Here is an 18,434-nt window from a genome sequence, read left to right as displayed (position 1 = left end):
TGGCCACCACAATATCAGAAAATCATGCAAAAGAAGGAAATAGAACTTTTTCCCTAAATAAAAAGGCAGATTTTATCTGAATTATCTTTAACGGTTATGTTTTGATGTTACATGCTGTTACTGTACCCCCCCCCCCCCCCCCCCCCCCAGTTAGAAACTGAGAAAAAACAAAACCCAGCTTCCACATGGTGATAATCATTCAAACAGGCAGTCACGACACACTCGCAACCAACCACACGTGTCATTCTCCGTTACTGGAAATTGTGATGGTTGTGCGAGCGGATCAATTCTGCCCGCTGAATGGCTGAATTTAGGCAGAGGCCACTGGCATGCCATCCACTCCGCGGCAAGCCAATTTTAATGATAGCAGTCAGCGCGGGCAATCTTTGGAACCACACGAGAAAAGGATGAGGAAACACTGTGCAATCAAACATGGAATATTCAAGGAATTCCTGGCAGAATTCCTGGGGACCTTTGTTTTGGTTGTAAGTACTAGCTTGCTTTAATTATTCGTTTTAAAATATTATAAAGTTTCCCAATCATTTGTGTTTTAAATGATACGCTGGCTCGGTATAGTTCAATACACATTTTTTTTCACAAAATAAATACAAATATGATTAGAAAAATGTCTAATTTGTCTATGGGGCCTAGTGAGTATATGATATGCTTTATGACATAACAATAGGAAGCGGTATGTATTTTTTCCCTCATATTCTTTTTGGTTTAGTTGTTTGGCTGCGGCTCCGTTGCTCAAACGGTTCTGAGTCGAAACTCTTTGGGCGAGCCGCTCACCGTGCACATTGGCTTCTCCGTTGGACTGATGATGGCGGTTTACGTGGCCGGTGGAGTATCAGGTAAATAACCAAAAACTAGGAATTCTTTCAGTGAAACAAACATAAAATGGATGTTCACATGGGTTGTTAGTCGTATGCAAAAGCGTCAGACAGATGAATGGTGGTTCATCTCCGTGCGGCCATGAGGTCAATGAGCGTGCGCTAACCATTGATTTGGTGGTGCCAGGCCTAATTCAACCTTTCCGGGGTCGTCCGTAACCAGCGGCGCTGAATGTCCTGCGAGTATCGATCACTGTGACGCCATTAGTTTGCCATTTTTACCGCAGGGCCTAATAGTTAAATAAATAAAGATTTTACATGGTAAGCCTAAATGTATTAATCCTTAAAATATGAGATTTGTGGTATTTTAAAATCTCGTACCCCATAAAAATTGGCGTACATGTGCATTGACATCACATTTTGCATCTTGACCTTTTGTGTAAAAGCCTTCACGACTTACTCACTACACCAGACTTATAATTAGATTATGGCTTTGATTATCTTTTTTGAAATTATTATTTTCACTTTTTTTATTTTTAATAAAGAAAATTATAAATAGATAAAACGTGAATAAAAAATAAATGTGGCATTATCAATGGCAGCCAATGAGTTAAAAGAGTACCCTTTAATGTGGTTACAAAAAGCACCCCTTTCTCATTTTGGCCTGTGTTTTCCATCCAAGGGGGCCACGTGAACCCCGCCGTCTCCCTGGCAATGGTCATCCTTGGCAAACTGAAGATCTGGAAGTTTCCTTTCTACGTCATTGCTCAGTTTCTCGGCGCATTTGCGGGAGCCGCTGCAGTATTTGGATTATACTATGGTGAGCCTACATGCCTAATAAGTCAGAAAGTGTTTGGTTTAATATAAAAACTAACTAAAATAGGCAGTTTCCCCCCAAAATTGGGGTTCACATCTCAGAATATGTAATGGACAATGGTACACTGAATGATGTGGGTGGGACTGTCAAGTGTTCTATTGCAATGGCAAAGAAAGTGGAAGATTTGAAATGTAAAACCACTCCGAATATTCACAGATGCTTTCATGGACTTCACCAGTGGGATTCTGTCTGTGACGGGAATCAATGCGACAGGTCACATCTTCGCATCCTACCCGGCGAGGCACCTGTCCGTCCTCGGAGGGTTCATCGACCAGGTGAATTTACATCACCATGGCCCAATCACATGACTATTACGTCCTTAATCTCAGTCGGTCTCCAAATCCCCCCCCCCCCCCCCCAAAAAAAACGCAGAAATGTCGGTGACGCAAATTGATTGAGCCAATCATTGATTGGTCTAGGAACAACCCCCTCTTTTGTTCGGCTTAGTTTTGAGGTTGAATGGGCCATTTCCTGACATTCACCTTCCGGTCGGATCTATACAAACACTATTTTCCCATCTGTTAACTTAGTGCACTGATCCAAAGATAACACAGCAGGGTTACAAAGTGTTAAAAACCACTCACGTCAGTTTAGATACTTTGCAACTACTTTTCCTGGTTATCCAAACAATGGATGCTCACTTGGCTGATGCAAACATTTGTTTGTTTTTAAATCACTTTTCATGAATAGCCATGTGCTTACAAAAGTCTAAAAATCAAATACATTTGTGATTTTAGTCTACATTGGGATGGAAATGAACCAGTAATGACTCAAATGAAGTTTGACTTCAAAGCGTTTTTGGGCATCCGGAGCATTTTCTAGTATTTAAGACTGTCATGAAACTATCTTAATGTTCACAAAAATAAGCTTGAAGCAGTCAAATGGTTTGTATATCTTCCTCCTTGCAGGTGGTGGGCACTGGCATGCTAGTTGTGTGCATCTTGGCCATCATTGACGGCGGAAACATCGGTGCACCAAAAGGCGTCGAGCCACTGGCTATCGGACTCATCATCATGGCCATCGGTGTGTCTATGGGACTCAACTGTGGCTACCCCTTAAACCCCGCTAGGGACCTGGGACCCCGACTGTTCACCGCTCTAGCCGGATGGGGGATGGAGGTTTTCAGGTGATTGCATTTGGAATTTCATGGCAATTGTACCTTATGACTCACCCCATTTTGGACTTTTTCCAGACTTAAACTACCATTGAAGGCACATTTTTAAAAACAATTTTGAATGGCTGAAGTGGGGGACTGAAATCTATGCATACTATAAGCTGAAATGTAATATAACAACAGAGTTTTAAATGCTGTATCAATGTCCAGCATTAAGCACGTGCAAACCGGTAATGAAAAACAAATGTATCGATTGAAATAGATGATTAGGCAACGAGCATGGTTGGCTGATTATATAACGTCACATGCATTCAACAGACGCGATCGATTGTCGTGGTTGTTGTTCGATCTATGACAAACTCCGAAATGATCACCTACCGTGTGGGTCTCTACGCAGCACGGCAGACTACTGGTGGTGGATCCCGGTGGCGGGCCCCATGGTTGGGGCCGTGGTGGCGGCCGTCCTGTACTACTTGCTCATCGAGCTTCATCATCCCCGATGCGAGGCCGAGAAGCCCCAAGAGGAGGGGGCCGAGGAGGAGGAGGAAGATGAAGATGAGGAGGACGAAGACTGCAGTCTGAAGGACAAATATGAGATGATCACCATGAGTTAAAACTCAGTGGCATTTGCTGCCATGACACAAATCTGAAAGCCATTAGGTTTATGTGGGAAAAATATAGATTATATGGAGCTGATCGACATTGATCTAAACAATTTGAAACTTTGAAATACATTCTACTAAATCAAATGCCCGGATTAGAATGACGTGGCTAAGCAAGGCTTCAGCACATAAGGATTTTTCCTGGCATTATAGATTGTAGTTACACCTTCTTTGCCCAAATGTGCATAAAATGAGTCATCTACTCATCAATTTAAGTCCAAAGAATAGATGAGTGTGAATATGGTACTGTACTTCAGATGTTATAAACTGATTGGCTGCTATTGACGGCAATTGATGTCCTATCCATTTTGCCTGGCTGGGAGGCCAGAATTGGACTGGACGTCTTTTGCAGTTAATTGGAAAAAGATGATTACTCAATGCCAGCCGCCCCAGTCAAAACAAATTGACGTCTATAATTGTCAATGGCAGTCTGCTATGCGGTATGATTCTGTTCATTTGTGGTCGTTTAAGTTTTCTTTTTTTAAAACGTTTTTTGTTTTATTTTCTCAAGTGTACCTCATGCATTCCTGCCTTTCACTGTTTTGTTTGAATTAAATTTTTACAAACCAGTTGACAATATTATATATTTTTAATTTATAATATATAATAGTTAGTTTTATGAGATCCTTACCGTTCAGAAAATTGTAGTGATGAGCGTACGAGCTGGCAGCATGTTGACGCCCCCTCAAATCGTGCATTTTTAACATTAAAGCAAATTAAACAAATATTATTTCCAAACATAGCAGTATTTAAGGATTTGTTGTCACTAGTTTTGCCAACTGATTCACTTATTAAATCAACTCGGCATAGCAAACAAATGCACAGGCTTACAAATTTATTAGTTTTAATATAGTATCAGGTTCTTTTAACACAAACTTAAACTGAACTGTGGAAATGATGATCTGACTCACCAGGGAATGAATTTGCAGTGTAATAAAGTCGGATCTTTAAAAAATAACTGCTGTTATTTCACAAATGAATTTGAATGTCTGGCGGCTGTCTCTTCTCCCATTGATTTATGTTGATCCAACATGGGCCACACTGCCCCCAACAGTTTAAGAGTGGAATTGCAATTGTGTACTTACTACTATTTACAATTCTGCACAAAATATTGTGACCAAATAAATGTGTCATATTCTGTCGCACATGGGTCAAAATGAGTTAGTAAAGTAAAAAAGAAAAAAGCAAGCTTCTTCAGAGAGAGAGAAGCTAACAGTAAACAGTGGTCTAATTTATTGAATGAGTTGTTTAATGCATTTCAAGTACTCCAAAAAATTACATCTCTTTGCACAGTACAATTGAATGTTTTTGCTTTTTTTGTAAGAAATGTTCAAAGTGAACAAAAGTTTTCCAATACTGTATAAAACACAGTGAACATTAAAATCAGACAGTAGTATTACTTTTTAATCGTGTGATCTTTCGGCCTACATCACCTATACGACATTTCAAAATCAATTTGGACATTGCAGTGCACGTTTAGATAAAATATTTTCCTTTTTTTAATTTTTATTTTTTACCAAGACTATGAAATGAGAAGTCAATTTACAGGCATTATTCTTCTGCTCTTCTAGCCAAACCATGCCACAGGATATCAAAGACAAAAATGAGAATGTCACATTTAATCCATCACACTCAATTTTTATATATATATATCATTGATGACAGTGGAGAGGAAAAGTATTATAAGCAAACTCCAGTTGAACTAGCACATATAAGAACATAAATAACTTAAGAGGTTTGTCACATAAGAGAACATCTTTAAATTGGAATGAAACAGAAAAGAATCAACAGATGTATCAAAATGTAATTTTCAGTTTTCGATGAAATGCAAATTTTCAAAGAACTGTACAAGTTTACATCTTCGATTCTGGAGCCCCAAAAAAAAAAAAAGACATTTAAACAAGAGTCAAAATTTTTTTCATATTTTTTTTATCAAAAATGTTAATACAGACATAAGTCTGATTTGGTTGCGTCACACGTGACATTAACTGTGACACTTTTTCCTCTTCAGAGCAAATCCCTCAGGACAGTGTTGTAAGACATTACTTGTGAATTGAACTGCATGCACTCTATTAAACGTAATAATGCCAAGATAAACTCAATTCCAAATAACTACATAATGCTAAAAAATTATGTGCTTAATTGTTAAGTGTCAAAGTATTAGTCTGCCTGCCAAAGCATAAACAATCGTGCTGAGGCCATGGAATTATGTTATTTAGTGAAAGGAAAAAATAAAATAAAATACAAGCGGTTTAATTTAGGAAGTGAAAGACGGTGGAGCAGCAAGTCAATGTAATATGTGAAAATCTTACTTCAACAAAACTTTCTTTCATTTTCACATTAATTGTCATCAGTATATTGTTGAGATAAATCCTGGACTAATCAAGTCATATTAAATGAATGCCTGTGCATGCCCAGAAAAGTTAAGATTTTCTATTTGAAGAACAACTTTTGAAACACATACACCCCACATCATTTTGAAACATACTTCCATACGCTTCAGTAAGACTTTTAATCAAAGTGACAGTCGCCTTCAACTTCTGCCGTTTTCCTTATTTCTCATGGCGGTTCTATTTAGTGGTTATTTATTTTTCATTCAGCCCAATTAAATGGGTAAAACGCAAAAAGATGCTTTTTTTTTCTCCCAATAAGCTTCCCACACATGCCACAAGCAAGCTTGAAATAAAACAATGGAAAGATGAGCATTGGGGATATTAGAAGAAAAAAAAAAAAAGGATATGGTGACTACGCTCAAACTGAGAAGCGAGCGACCCAAAACGAACGAACTCCACCTGATTGGGCGACCGCAGAGAGGATCTGACAAGATCCAAGGAACTCCTGCCGACCGTCATTCCTTCGTTTATGTGTTAAAAGTCCTGAGAGTGCTAACCAAAACATAAAAGAAAAACCAAAACAAACAGACAAAAAAAAGAGTGAAGAATTACACATTTACAGTAGAAGAAATAGTTCGTTTTCACTTATGATACACTAAATATGTACAGTCACATGCAGGAGACTGTCCGCACGAGAGAACGGAGCATGTGTCTTTCGCCCATTTGGGCAAATCCAAAAAAAGTGGCGCCGATCCCCCGCCGAGTGTATCTCTCTCCTGTTTGTGGCGAAAACGGCGCAAGAAAAGCACGCGACAACTCACCGGCGGCCACAAGCGCGTCACTCGAGACGACATCGCAACAGAACCCAAACACAGCACAAAAGTGGACTAAAGCTACAGATGGTTCCTTAAAACTCCTTGGCACTCCTTTGAAATGAAGCGAAACGAGATGACCGTGGAAAACAGAAGCCAGATTGCGTGGCGGCGGCGGCGGTGGAGGAATTCTTGAGTCGCCGGCTTTTTCCTCTTCTGTCGCGCGTCTTGGAGATGGCGGAGACGGACGGCGGTGACCGACGAGCTTTTCTTTGGATGGAGTGACGCTTAAGTTTCCCACTGTAGGCACAAGGAGGAGCCAAGGCATTGGAGGGGGTGGCGGGCGGAGGGGGAGAGCTTTTTCTTTTCTTTTTTTTTCTTTTTTGCGGGGCAGCGCTGCAGAGGTCTCAGCGTCTCATTTGGCCCATCTGATAGTTCTCTCTGGGCTGGCGATGGTGCCGTTGGTGCTGCTGTTGCTGCTGCTGCTGGGACTGCCGCTGAGGCTGCCTCTGGCCCTGCCGCTGACCGCCGTGCTGCGACTGATGCTGCACTTGGGAGTTGGCGTGCTGTTGCGCTCGCCGTCGCTTCAAAGTGCCTGGGGACAGAGGGAGGATCTCAATGAGATGTATTAAAAAAAATAGATCGCTCTCCTCCCAAATATTGTGGTTAGGTTAAAGAAAATTGTTAGAAACATAAATACAAAATAAAAAACCTTGATGTTCGGATTCTGCCAATGAAATATGATAGAATTTTAGTTTTTTTTTTAAATATAAATACATTGAATATTATACATTTTACTTGGGCTTGCACATATTTGAGCAGAAAAATAAGAAAAATTAAATATATTTTTAAAATATTATAATAAATACATGAATTGAAAAATACTTTTCAACACTTTACGTGATACATTTTTATATATTAGCATATTAGCACAAGGAATTTTTATCACTATACTCAATCACGTGCATGGACTCACCCGGAAGTGGTTTTGGCGGCGGAAGCTTGGGGTTACTGCTGGGTGTATGTACACTACAGATCTTAATGAAGCCAGCCATGAGCATAATGAGAGCGATTCCCATCAGCAGTACTGCCCACCAGTGGGCCTGAAAGTCAAATCAAATCAAAGATTTACATGGTAAACAGACACTACCAAAAATAGTTTAAATTATCTACACCTTTTTACCATGCCTTAAGTATTTTACATTGGTTCACATTCACACACCATTGTTCTAATGCAGTATTAGGTTTCCATAATTATGTTTACATAGTTTTCCCCCCAAATGAAGAATGACATTCAAAGCCTATACTTCCCAGGATTTTTTTTCCTTCTTTCTATATAAGAGATTTTACTTACCACAATCCACTCTGCAATGTTTTCATAAAGCTCCGGGTTGAAAATGGCCTTCTTGAGGCGAGCGAGGGGGCCGTCCGCATCCACCAGACGGCACTTCATGAACACGTCGCAATAACCCTTGAAATCGTTGCACGGCGAGCCAGCCGGCAGGGTGGTCACTTTCTTGTTGAAGAAACGAGCCAGGCGCTCCGAACCCGTGCTGCTGCATGTGTTGGGATTCACTGGAGAGACAAAACACGGTGAGAAAATGACAGGAGGCAAAAAAAAAACCCTCTTGGGGCGACCGTTAAAGCACGTGACTCACTCTTCTCCATGCAGCACACGTGACAAAGCTCCGTTTCATCCTTTCCTTCTTGGCTGGCGCACGTGCAGGCTTCCAGGCCGTACTTCTCACAGATGGAGCCGGAGCAGCCCTGTGGGCACGAAACGGGGGTGCCAGAGGAATGTCAGCCACGTGACAGAGGGGCCTTGAATCTCAATGACTTCCAATCACTCACCCCGTTCAGACAGACTTGAGTTTCGCCGTGGCAGGCGGTGAAGTTGGCCTTGGGCTCCGATGACGGACACTGTGGGCTCACTCCGTTACACATGCCCTGATGAGCGCACTCCGATTCGTCCCTGCACTTTTCGTTGCGCCCCTTGTGGCCGCACTCGGGGGTGCAACAGGGACCTTGGCTGGGACTGAGGGCCAAAGTGGAAGATGTTAGCTTGGTTTGGAAATGTACAGACGGAGAGTTTGCAAATCTACCTGCAGATTTTGTTGGGCTTTAATTTGCACTTCTTGTTATCGGGCTGGTTGGCATCGTAGCAGCACTGATCCCTGCACTGGTCACTGTAGCCGCAGTCACACTCTTCTCCTGGCTCCACCAGGCCATTTCCACAGATGGGCTGACCAGACTCTGGTTGGTAAGGGAAGAAATATGAGAAAAAATGTTCCCGGCGACAAGACATCTGCTACAAGAATCTTACTTGGGTTCAGATCTGCTGTATTGTGACGGTCGGCAATCTTATTTTTTAAGACACTTTTCAAATCTGTCATAATCACCCACTGCTCCCCTTAAACTGCAATCAACCCATCCAAGCGCTGGGTGAAATTATCTATTTGGAATTAGCCTAGAATTGTTTTATTTTTATTTTTATTTTATTTTATTTTTTTTTGGGGGGGGGGGGGGGGATAGTGGATTTTTGCTGAATCCATCTCCCACTCAATGTATATCCTTAAATCATTACTCTTCAAAAATACAAAGCATTGCATGGAGCCAAAGTTATTGAAAAAAATATGAGTTTTTATGCATATATCTATTTAACCCTGCTGGAGATATCTGCTTTAAATAGAGCAATGCGGTAAAGAAGTGGGTGTAAAATAAATTTAAAAAATCCCCCATCTGATGATAAAATACTGGAATAACGCTGATATTTTCTTGACAGCCAATGCAACTTCTTACATTTTAAGTTTTTCCTCAAACAGCCTACTACTTACCAACAAAACAGTTGCTTCTCTTTTTCTCCAGCACCTGGCTGATGTTGCGCACGCTACATATGGAGAATTTGTTGTTGTTCAACTTGTCTCCTGACGTAGCTCTCGCATACATGATGTAATTGCCCTTCTCCTTTTTGTCTTGGCTTTTGGCTTCACCTGGCGTGCACTCAGACCCGGAGTCATGCTGTGTATTAGCGAGGGGAAAAAAAAAACCATAAACGTTAAATGAAAATGAGGAGACAAAAGGTAGCCATGCTCCATCTAATCCTTCTTACTGCCAGTGGAATGAATTATTATATGAACTACTCACCGGGGATCCAAAGTTGTGCCCTACTTCATGCGCAAAGGTGATATGGGAGACTTTAGGAGGCACGTGGGAGGCGTAGTTTTGGACTGTGATGATGCCTGTGTTGAGAGATTTCTTCTTTCCATCCGAGTACAACTTGCTTTTTTCACAGATCCCTCCAGAACTCCCTAACAAAGATAAGCACATTTTTTTAAACAAGCGTTCCTCCAAAGCATGCATGTAATGTTGTGAGATAAGCGAGATTTTTTTTTAAAAAGAGATTAGAAATACTAGTTTTATTATCTCCACAAAAAATACTTGACTGTGTTTGCCATTAGTCACTCAGTTAGAATGAAAGACCAAATAGTACTGGAATGTCTTCAACACAATGTTTCAACTCGTCATGGCAAAAGTGAATGGAAAAGGTTTTAAACCAACCGAAAGCAAAAACTTCAAAATTCCTATCAAGTATTTCTGCCTATAACTCAAGAGATTCAGAACTAATTTCATTTTCAGCACTTATTTTCAAAAAGATTCCATGTATTTATAAAATTATCATCAAATAGACAAATAATGATTAATCTGACTGGGACAGTAGTATTAGGGTACCTGAGGGGGCTCCCACCCAGGCCAGACCCAACACGCCATCATCAAAGTCTCGGTCGGTGAAGACATAGGCCAAACAGTAGTCGTCGTGGTTCTGCTCAGAGTTCAGCTCCAGGAACTTTTCCACGCCAATGTTTTCAAAACGAAACGGGTTGGATCTGTCCTTCTCGTCACTGGTGGTGTTTATCTATTTGGGGGGGGGGGGGGGGGGGGGTTGTTTAGAGGAGAAACGGTGAGGAGTATTTCCAACATAAACAAAAGTGAGTGCAAAGGGCTTAAATAGAAGTCTTACCCGGATTCTTTTCACCATGAAACTGATGTTGCGAATCCCTAAGAAATCTGTGCCTTGATAGATGGCATTAATGGCCTTGACATGGCTAGAAATCTGAAAACATATGACATGATTACACATGACCACAAGAATTAGAGGAACTGATTGTTTTTTTTAACCACAAAATGGTGCTTCATTTTGATGATTTTTGAATAAACTGAATGAAAAGTACATGAATTGATTGAGAAGAACTGAAATCCTTTTCACCATTACGATTGTTCTTTTGCAGTAAGTCTATTCATTTGTATTGATTCACCATTTAGCTAAAGTGTGACAAAAAGCTTGAAACAAAGGGAGCTGTCCGTGCTAATGAGCGCGCAGAAGGTTCCGAGAGCAAATGTCGTGAGTCACTATAGCGTGTCATGTTACACAATCAAGCGTGCGTTATGAGTGGCTCACTTAATCCCACGCAAGCTCATCTGTTTATTTGCATCCCACCTGAGCAATGACAGCCTCTCTTGTCTTGTAATGCCTGTAGAAGAGGTGATCTGTTTGGATGAAGAGCTGGCATGTGTTTTTCTCAGCTTGCGCCATCCTCTTCTTTCTCAACATCACAGATTCATTATCCACTGCTTCACTGTGGAGTGGCTGGTGACAAAGGAGGAAATGAATTGAACATCAATCAAACATAGTATAGAGTGCAGACATTAATAACAAAGCCCTTGCTGGATAAACCATATCTGATATCTTTTATCCTCTCCTTATATTGGTGACCTAACCATTGGTTATATACCATAGTACTATGTGGTCAATGTAAAAACAGGCTAGTGTGATTTTTCCATCACCACCAATGACGGCAAGTGATTTAAAATGTGTGTTGACGTTCTTTCACGTTGCTAGTATTTTAGCTTTTTCAGCAAGATATACAATTAGTAGCAACTTGAGAAGTTAACATTTGATGGTAGCTAACTGAAACTTCCATATTGTGCACAGGTATGAGTGTCTGTGATCATGTATGTGTGTGTAATAGAGCTTTTGTGTTGGATCTCATTCCAGACAAAACTTAAGAGTCATCATTTTAACTTCATTACAGGACAACATGTGTGGGTGAAAGTTCACCTTGAATGGTTCTTCTATAGCAGAGGATTGGTATTTTCTCATCTTCTCAAACACGGAGCTATCAGCACATCCTCCCTCTGGGCCATACTTGTGAGGATAGTCTAAGTGAAAGAGGCCGACACAACATTGTCAGGATTATGGAGACATTGTTAGCTTCTTATCCCCCTGAGTCACTCTATTTGCAATGCTATTCATGATCGGGTAATCGCTATCCACACACGCCACCTGAGCCTTTGTACGCTCATTTTCTTTACCGATTCTCATATTGAACAGATTGAAAATGTGAAAGAGGACTAAAAAAAATGAAATCTTGAGTGTTGCTCACTATCCCAACCATTGCTCAATAGACAGGTTTAATGAGCCAAAAGCCTGAGAGAAATATCATGTTCTTCAGCTAATGAGCACCCTGGGTAGCAGTGCTCTTAACGGGTGTCTCACACCACTCCGCCTCCATCAGTTCGATGGGATTGACCTTAGACATTCCGATCGTCTACCCATATGTAATCAGAAAATGACACAAAAGCGCTTTCTGCATGGCCGCTTTGAATAATTGTGAGCGTGTTGTTGTCAAGAACTCACGTATGTCGTCCTCGTGATACATGACAGAATGGAAAGGCACGTCTTTGCCCTCCAGGTATCGCTCAGTGGGTTCCACGTAGTAGTTGCCGTGGTAACTTTGTATGAAGCCCTCAAATTTGCCATCCACGATGGAGCCGTGAGCCAATGTGCCCTTCTCACCTGAAGGAGAAATTTGATAGATTTTATTTGAGAGGCAGGAGACAGCAAGAAATTGAACCACAGAAGCAAAGTGGTGACGGTGGATTATAAAAATTGCACGTCCCAAAGAAAAGCAAACAAGCATGACGGCGTGATGACGAGCTGACTCGACCAATGTGACATCAGTGGTGATTCGTCCTGGTCCTTATTGTCACTGTGCGCCAATTGTTTAACGTCTGCCCAAGGGCCCGATTACTCCTCGTCTTTCCTTTGTGAGTGAACGTGAACCAGATAATACCTGTTTAACGAGTGCGGATATTTGGCCCACGTTCAAACGGTTACAGGATTAACGGGCATTAACATTTTGGGGAAAAAAGAAGGCTTAAACAAATGTGGCATATCAATTAGTAGTTCAGAAAATGATTGTCTTTATTTTACCAACCTTGTGATTTTCTTTTTAGAAAACAGCATTTTGCTACATTTTAGTTTTAAATTCCCTTTTCTTTAGAGAACTATTGATCAGCATGAGCCTTGATGACTACTTTTAAGAACGTATTAAAAAGGTACCATTTGTTCTATGGTGTTGAGAGCAATGGATTCCTTTCTAGTCATGCAAAACAAAAACCAACAGGAAAATGTTTCCACTGATGTCGTTTTCTAATGGGAGTTTCCATACTCTCTTGCATTTTTTTCAAGTCACGTGATCAATATTTGTTCCTTTGTGTCTTTGTTTCAAAGGTTGAAATGATCTATTTGCGTAATTCCCCTTGGTTGCAAAAGCCTTTATAGATTCTGCAGTGGCATGTTTTCTTTCTTTTTTTTAACTCACTGCCAGTGTGCTGCAAAAGCAAATGACTGGCCTAACCGAGCCTCTTTTGTAAACAACCTCATTCTCCATTTGGCACCACGCATAAACAGCACTTTGTACAATGCAGTACACTTATACAGTAATGTAAAAACACAAACCATTAAAGATTGTTTCATAAGCACCCTCTGACAGTCACACACAAACTAAACATGATTGCTTTTGTTAAGATAAAATGCAGTAGTCAAACACTTGAATTGGATATTATTACATTTTGCAAGAGGTCAAACTATGAAATGTGTCTGGTCTATGCATAACACATTCATTTCTCACCATATATTTCTCCAGTGTAAATGTGAGAAGTGTCAAACGTTGATTCTTCTCCTGAAACATCCAACTTCATGTCTGGTGCAAAGAGAGTAGTATCTCTCTTCATGCGAAGATTAAAATGCCTGAAATTAAATCAAGAAGAAACATTAACAGAAGTTGGAAATTTTGGATCCATTCATGCATCCTTTGGGAAATGGGATATATAGTCAAAAAATGGTTTGACTGCAGTAGAATATATTGTTTCTAAATAGGGAAGAAATAAAAGCAAATGTCGGGTATATTTGGACATTTGCAAGCGCTATTTATCTTTTAGGTGTAGATGTTGCACAATAAATGGAATGTTCAGTGGAAAGGTTTTGCTGAACAAAATTCAAACGGGAAAAGAAGCTGACACGTAGGAAACGGGCGTCTTCCTTCCGTGTGTTCTGCAGCTCTTATCATCCTCCCGCCTATTAAGCAGAATCTGTAGCTTGCAACAGCGGGCTCAGCTCGACGCACGATGACAAACAGTCTTGCTGAGCTCCAAACCAGATGGTTGTGGAGAGTGTGGAAATGATTTACTAAAACACCCCATTTCCTCAAATTATAAATAGGATCCAAAAAAAGGTCTATTAATTGGTTTAACATGAAGGCTTTTCTTATGGTACCTCAAAGAAAAAATCCAGTCACACTTTGTAAATTAGTATTTCTTAGCATGTTGGTTTTTCATTGGCTTAAAAGTAACGAGAAGTATTCAGAAAGGGCCACAAAATAAATAATAAAAATTTAAAAAAACACCTTGATGCTACTGCAGCAAAGTAGAAACTGGAGTACAACGCCACAGAACCAGAGCAAGCTAACATTATAAAGATATTTTTGTCAGTTTGCAAATGTTCCAACTATACGTGGGTGATAAATTTGTTGGCAAATTCCTGAAGTTCTCTCTGCTGTAATGGACCATACAACTATAATAAAAAGTCTAACAGATGAAGCACAAATAGCAAATAACAGATACATAACTGTGAACAGTGTATTAATAAAAGAATGAAACTGAGGGAAAGCACACATCACAATTATAAACAATTATGCAGTTAAAGGGTATTGTTGAAAAACACACTGCTCATAGAGGAGCAAAGTTACAGTGGACTGGTTTCACTAACTGCTTTATTTCATTCTAATACAATGGCAGGCTTTGACCAAGTTATAAAGTTCACGCTTGCTAAGTTTCACTTCCACCCATTGGTAGCAAAACTCAGCATTTTCAGCAGTCCACACCCTTTTTACAAGGTGAATCAGACTCATGTCAAACACTACTTTCATTTATTACACAAGAACAAAAGTTATAATCAGACAGGAAATCAACTGTTATCCTTTTATTGTGTTATAAAGTCACCAACGACAAAAACTGAAACTGTGTCACCGAGTTGACCTTCCGCCGCTGAGTGTGTCGGTTGTTTAATTTAGATTCCCCTTCCTATTAAGATATCAGCCATGTTAATTTCTCAACATGGATTTTTATAATAGGGGATGAGAAGACATCTATGATAATATACTAATATCTAGTATAGTAATGAAATTAACTAACCTTCCATGAGCATGAAAATCTAAATGTAGAAACTGGTCTTGTTGGGAGATTGCCCGCTTGGCTCGCTGGTGGTTGCTGTGTACCAGTTGTGTGTCATAGGAAAGACCTTCATAGTGCCGGATGTACTTGTTTAGAGGATTCCTATAGTGTCCTGTTTGGAGAGGAAAGACCAAGACAAACGCTACAGTATTAGGTTTCCAGAAGTAAAAAAGACTTGTAAGAAATTTAAAGGCAGCAATCTGTTCATTGGACAAAAAATGTCCAATTTGGCAGCTTATGAGATCTCAAGATCGCTCAGATGCATGTTCATGCTAATAATATATTCATCCACATTCAAGGGGTAATATACCTAAGTAAATCTATGATAACACTGCCAAATAAAAAGACAGGTTTGAAAGCGTTACCAGGGTGTGTTTGAATTGGCAAGGTGAAAGAAAATTACAAATTAGCCAATTATGACATCAAAGCGCTCAAACCATGTAACATGTATTTACTATATTTTGTCAATGGAATAATTGCTAGGACACTTGACATTTACGGTTAAAATTACAGATGGGGAAAAAAGACCCAGTGTATTGCGTTTAAAGTGGGAATATGTATTTAAATGAAATGGAACTGCTACCGCTCTCATTTCTATGATCAACAACAGCCCCAAATGTCAAAGTAGAATTATTTCTCCACATAAAGAGTGGGTGGTGGGCATGAAAAAGAATATTGCTTGGGCACCTCCAGCCATTTCTTCGTCTGCTTCGGAGTCCAAAAGCTGCCTGAATTCCATTCGGACAAAAGAAAACAACGCAACTCTCGGAAATGTGCAGCGTATAATGACAGTGATGGAACTATCTGCCGAGTACTGCAAAGAATGTGGAGGCTCATATTATGGAAAGCGATGGAAACCAACAGGGGGTATTTTCAGTAAAAGCACTATGTGATTCCCTGTAATTATGGCCGAGAAGCAGAATTTCCATCATCCAGAATAACAATGTAAAAGCTGTTCTAAATAAACTGAGCTTTGGTTATTTCACCACTTGTGCATTATGAAAAATTTAGGTGTTAACATTAAATTTTTCATTGAGGTGAGTACCAGAGCTTAAGACTATTTAGAAATATTCCAAAAAGACATTCATGTCATTAGGTGAAAAGAAGGCCTACGTCATTTCAAATTTATTCCAAAAAGATCATAAAAATCATGAAATGAGCTTTCAATGAGAGCCCACATATAGAAAAATGACTTCTGGTATCTTTTTGATTTTGCTAAATATTGTTTATCTGATATAATCATTTCCTATATAGATTTGAACTTTGGTCAGCGTATCAATGAACAACACAGTTTTTGTTTATTTTCTTTATGTCGATATCGAGAATGAAGGAATTGAGACAACAAAATGTAGATGACGCTCCAGTGATGTACACATGTGGCAAATTCACAACTCGATCACACCCACAAAAGAACCACATACACGCGTCACCGTGAAAAATGTACTTGTTGACCTCCATTGACGGTGACAGATGTCCAAGCCAATTCAATTGTTTTGGAGATCTACCAACATCAGTGGCAGTGAATGCGTTAAGAACCAATTCACGAAGATTTATCCTATGAATATAAATATGAACTTTTAAAAAAACTATAATTTCTTTTCTATGGGAAAAACAAATATAGACTCGGTCAGGCAGGTCATGTTAATCCGCAATGGATTCTCGACAGAACTGACAGGAAATTGTTGTTGTTTTTTTCTGGACCAACAGAAAAATGGCTAAATCTATATAACTACTTGAATCAAGTGTCTTTAAACACCAAAAAAACAAGCAACGGTAGTGCATTCCAACAATTAAACATGAAAAATAATCGAAAACCAAAACCTTTATTGATAGTATACCTCCCTGGTGTTGATTTATGTACCAACATACCTCTCCCGTTAGCTAAAAAATAAGAGTCATTTACCAGTGTAGGTAGTCGCAAGACATGACAAAAACTGGATAAACACTTTAAATAAATTGTTTAAATGTAACGTGGCAAGCAAAACGTGTAGATTGACTTTTTCTCGGCCAGGTATATTCAAGAAAACAAAAACAGTGAGGCTTAGCCTCAAGCTAACGATGCGCCGAGGGCAGTCAAGTCAGCTTCTCCCATCTTCTCCCAACAATGGACGTCGGGGACACGGGCACCGAAATACAGCATAAAGTGGCGAGATGAGCGGTGACAACACGCGGAAAAAGAGCAATAACGTGCTTTTATTTCAACGCGCCGCCCGAATGGGCGCGCGACTTTCCGACGCGTCTCGCTTTTGAAGAAAGAACGCGGCGATAAGGGTGCACTCCCCTTCATAACAAGTAGGCCCCGCTCATCCCGAACATTAGCCGCGAAGCTAACCGGGCAGCCTTTCGGCAAAGCCCTTCTCCACATATTTCATCCGCGGAGGCTCCCCCTCGTCAACAAAACGTCCGCGCTCACCTTGAGTGTCATGTATGAAGTAGGCGAAGAGGAGCAGTTGTAGGAGAAGCATATCGGATACATCCATTGCTAAAGCATTGATGCCTTTTACACTTTATTGTCCTAGTTAGATAGGCGGCGCAGACGCCCTGTGTGTTTATTGCAGCTTCGCCCCCTCGATCCTCCGCGTGACGTCACACGCAGCGCAGTTGCTATCCCTTCCCCCGAATGCGCCCGGACATTTTATTAGGTACATTTGTACAAACAACATTCAAAGAAAAAAAGGTTTATGTGCTCACATTGAAGGAAAACTACACACACCCTTGATTTCAGGGTAGAAAATATCATTTTTATGGGTAATATAAAAACTCTGGTCAAAGATGACTGCATTGTACCCACAGATTATTCAATTGTGGGTACAGGTTAGTCAACTGTACCCACAGATTATTGAATTGTGGGTGCATAGTAAATTCACCCACAGATTAAATTATGGGTACATATCAGTAAATTGGAACCACAGATTATTAAATTGTGGGTACATATTAGTAAACTGTACCCACGTATTATTGAATTGTGGGTACATTTTAGTAAACTCGACCCAAAGATTATTGAACTCTGAGTACAGATTAGTAAACTGTACCCACAGATTATTTAATTGTGGGTACATGTAATAGTAAATTTACCCACAAATTAAATTGTGGGTACATATTAGTAAACTCAACCCAAAGATTATTGAATTGTGAGTACAGATTAGTAAACAGGACCCATGGATTATTTAAATGTGGGTACATGTTAGGCAATTATACCCACAGATTATTGAATTGTGGTGGATACATATTA

At 40.0% G+C, this 18,434-nt stretch overlaps 2 protein-coding genes across 2 annotated transcripts; one reads left to right on the top strand and one right to left on the bottom strand.

Moving 5' to 3' along the window:
- The first annotated feature begins 312 nt into the window (after window positions 1-312).
- aqp9a (aquaporin 9a) lies at window positions 313-4,055 on the top strand. The gene is made up of 6 exons (XM_077736966.1): window positions 313-485; window positions 728-854; window positions 1,516-1,653; window positions 1,867-1,985; window positions 2,619-2,836; window positions 3,222-4,055. The coding sequence occupies exons 1-6, from the start codon at window positions 330-332 to the stop codon at window positions 3,436-3,438; spliced, it is 975 nt and encodes a 324-aa protein (XP_077593092.1). The 5' UTR covers window positions 313-329; the 3' UTR covers window positions 3,439-4,055.
- Window positions 4,056-5,103: 1,048 nt separating this feature from the next.
- LOC144210319 (disintegrin and metalloproteinase domain-containing protein 10-like) lies at window positions 5,104-17,788 on the bottom strand. Its single transcript, XM_077736930.1, has 16 exons — window positions 17,616-17,788; window positions 15,164-15,314; window positions 13,603-13,721; window positions 12,327-12,485; window positions 11,748-11,848; window positions 11,127-11,276; window positions 10,650-10,742; window positions 10,361-10,544; window positions 9,776-9,939; window positions 9,466-9,649; window positions 8,734-8,884; window positions 8,483-8,666; window positions 8,290-8,398; window positions 7,986-8,206; window positions 7,608-7,734; window positions 5,104-7,226 (listed from the first exon to the last, which is right to left on the bottom strand). Exons 1-16 carry the CDS (start codon window positions 17,680-17,682, stop codon window positions 7,039-7,041), a joined length of 2,352 nt encoding a protein of 783 aa, XP_077593056.1. The 5' UTR covers window positions 17,683-17,788; the 3' UTR covers window positions 5,104-7,038.
- Between the last annotated feature and the right edge of the window lie 646 nt (window positions 17,789-18,434).

The sequence above is a fragment of the Stigmatopora nigra genome, chromosome 2 (assembly GCF_051989575.1).
Source record: "Stigmatopora nigra isolate UIUO_SnigA chromosome 2, RoL_Snig_1.1, whole genome shotgun sequence".
Classification (NCBI taxonomy): Eukaryota; Metazoa; Chordata; class Actinopteri; order Syngnathiformes; family Syngnathidae; genus Stigmatopora; species Stigmatopora nigra.
This window is presented reverse-complemented; position numbering and strand designations above follow the sequence as displayed.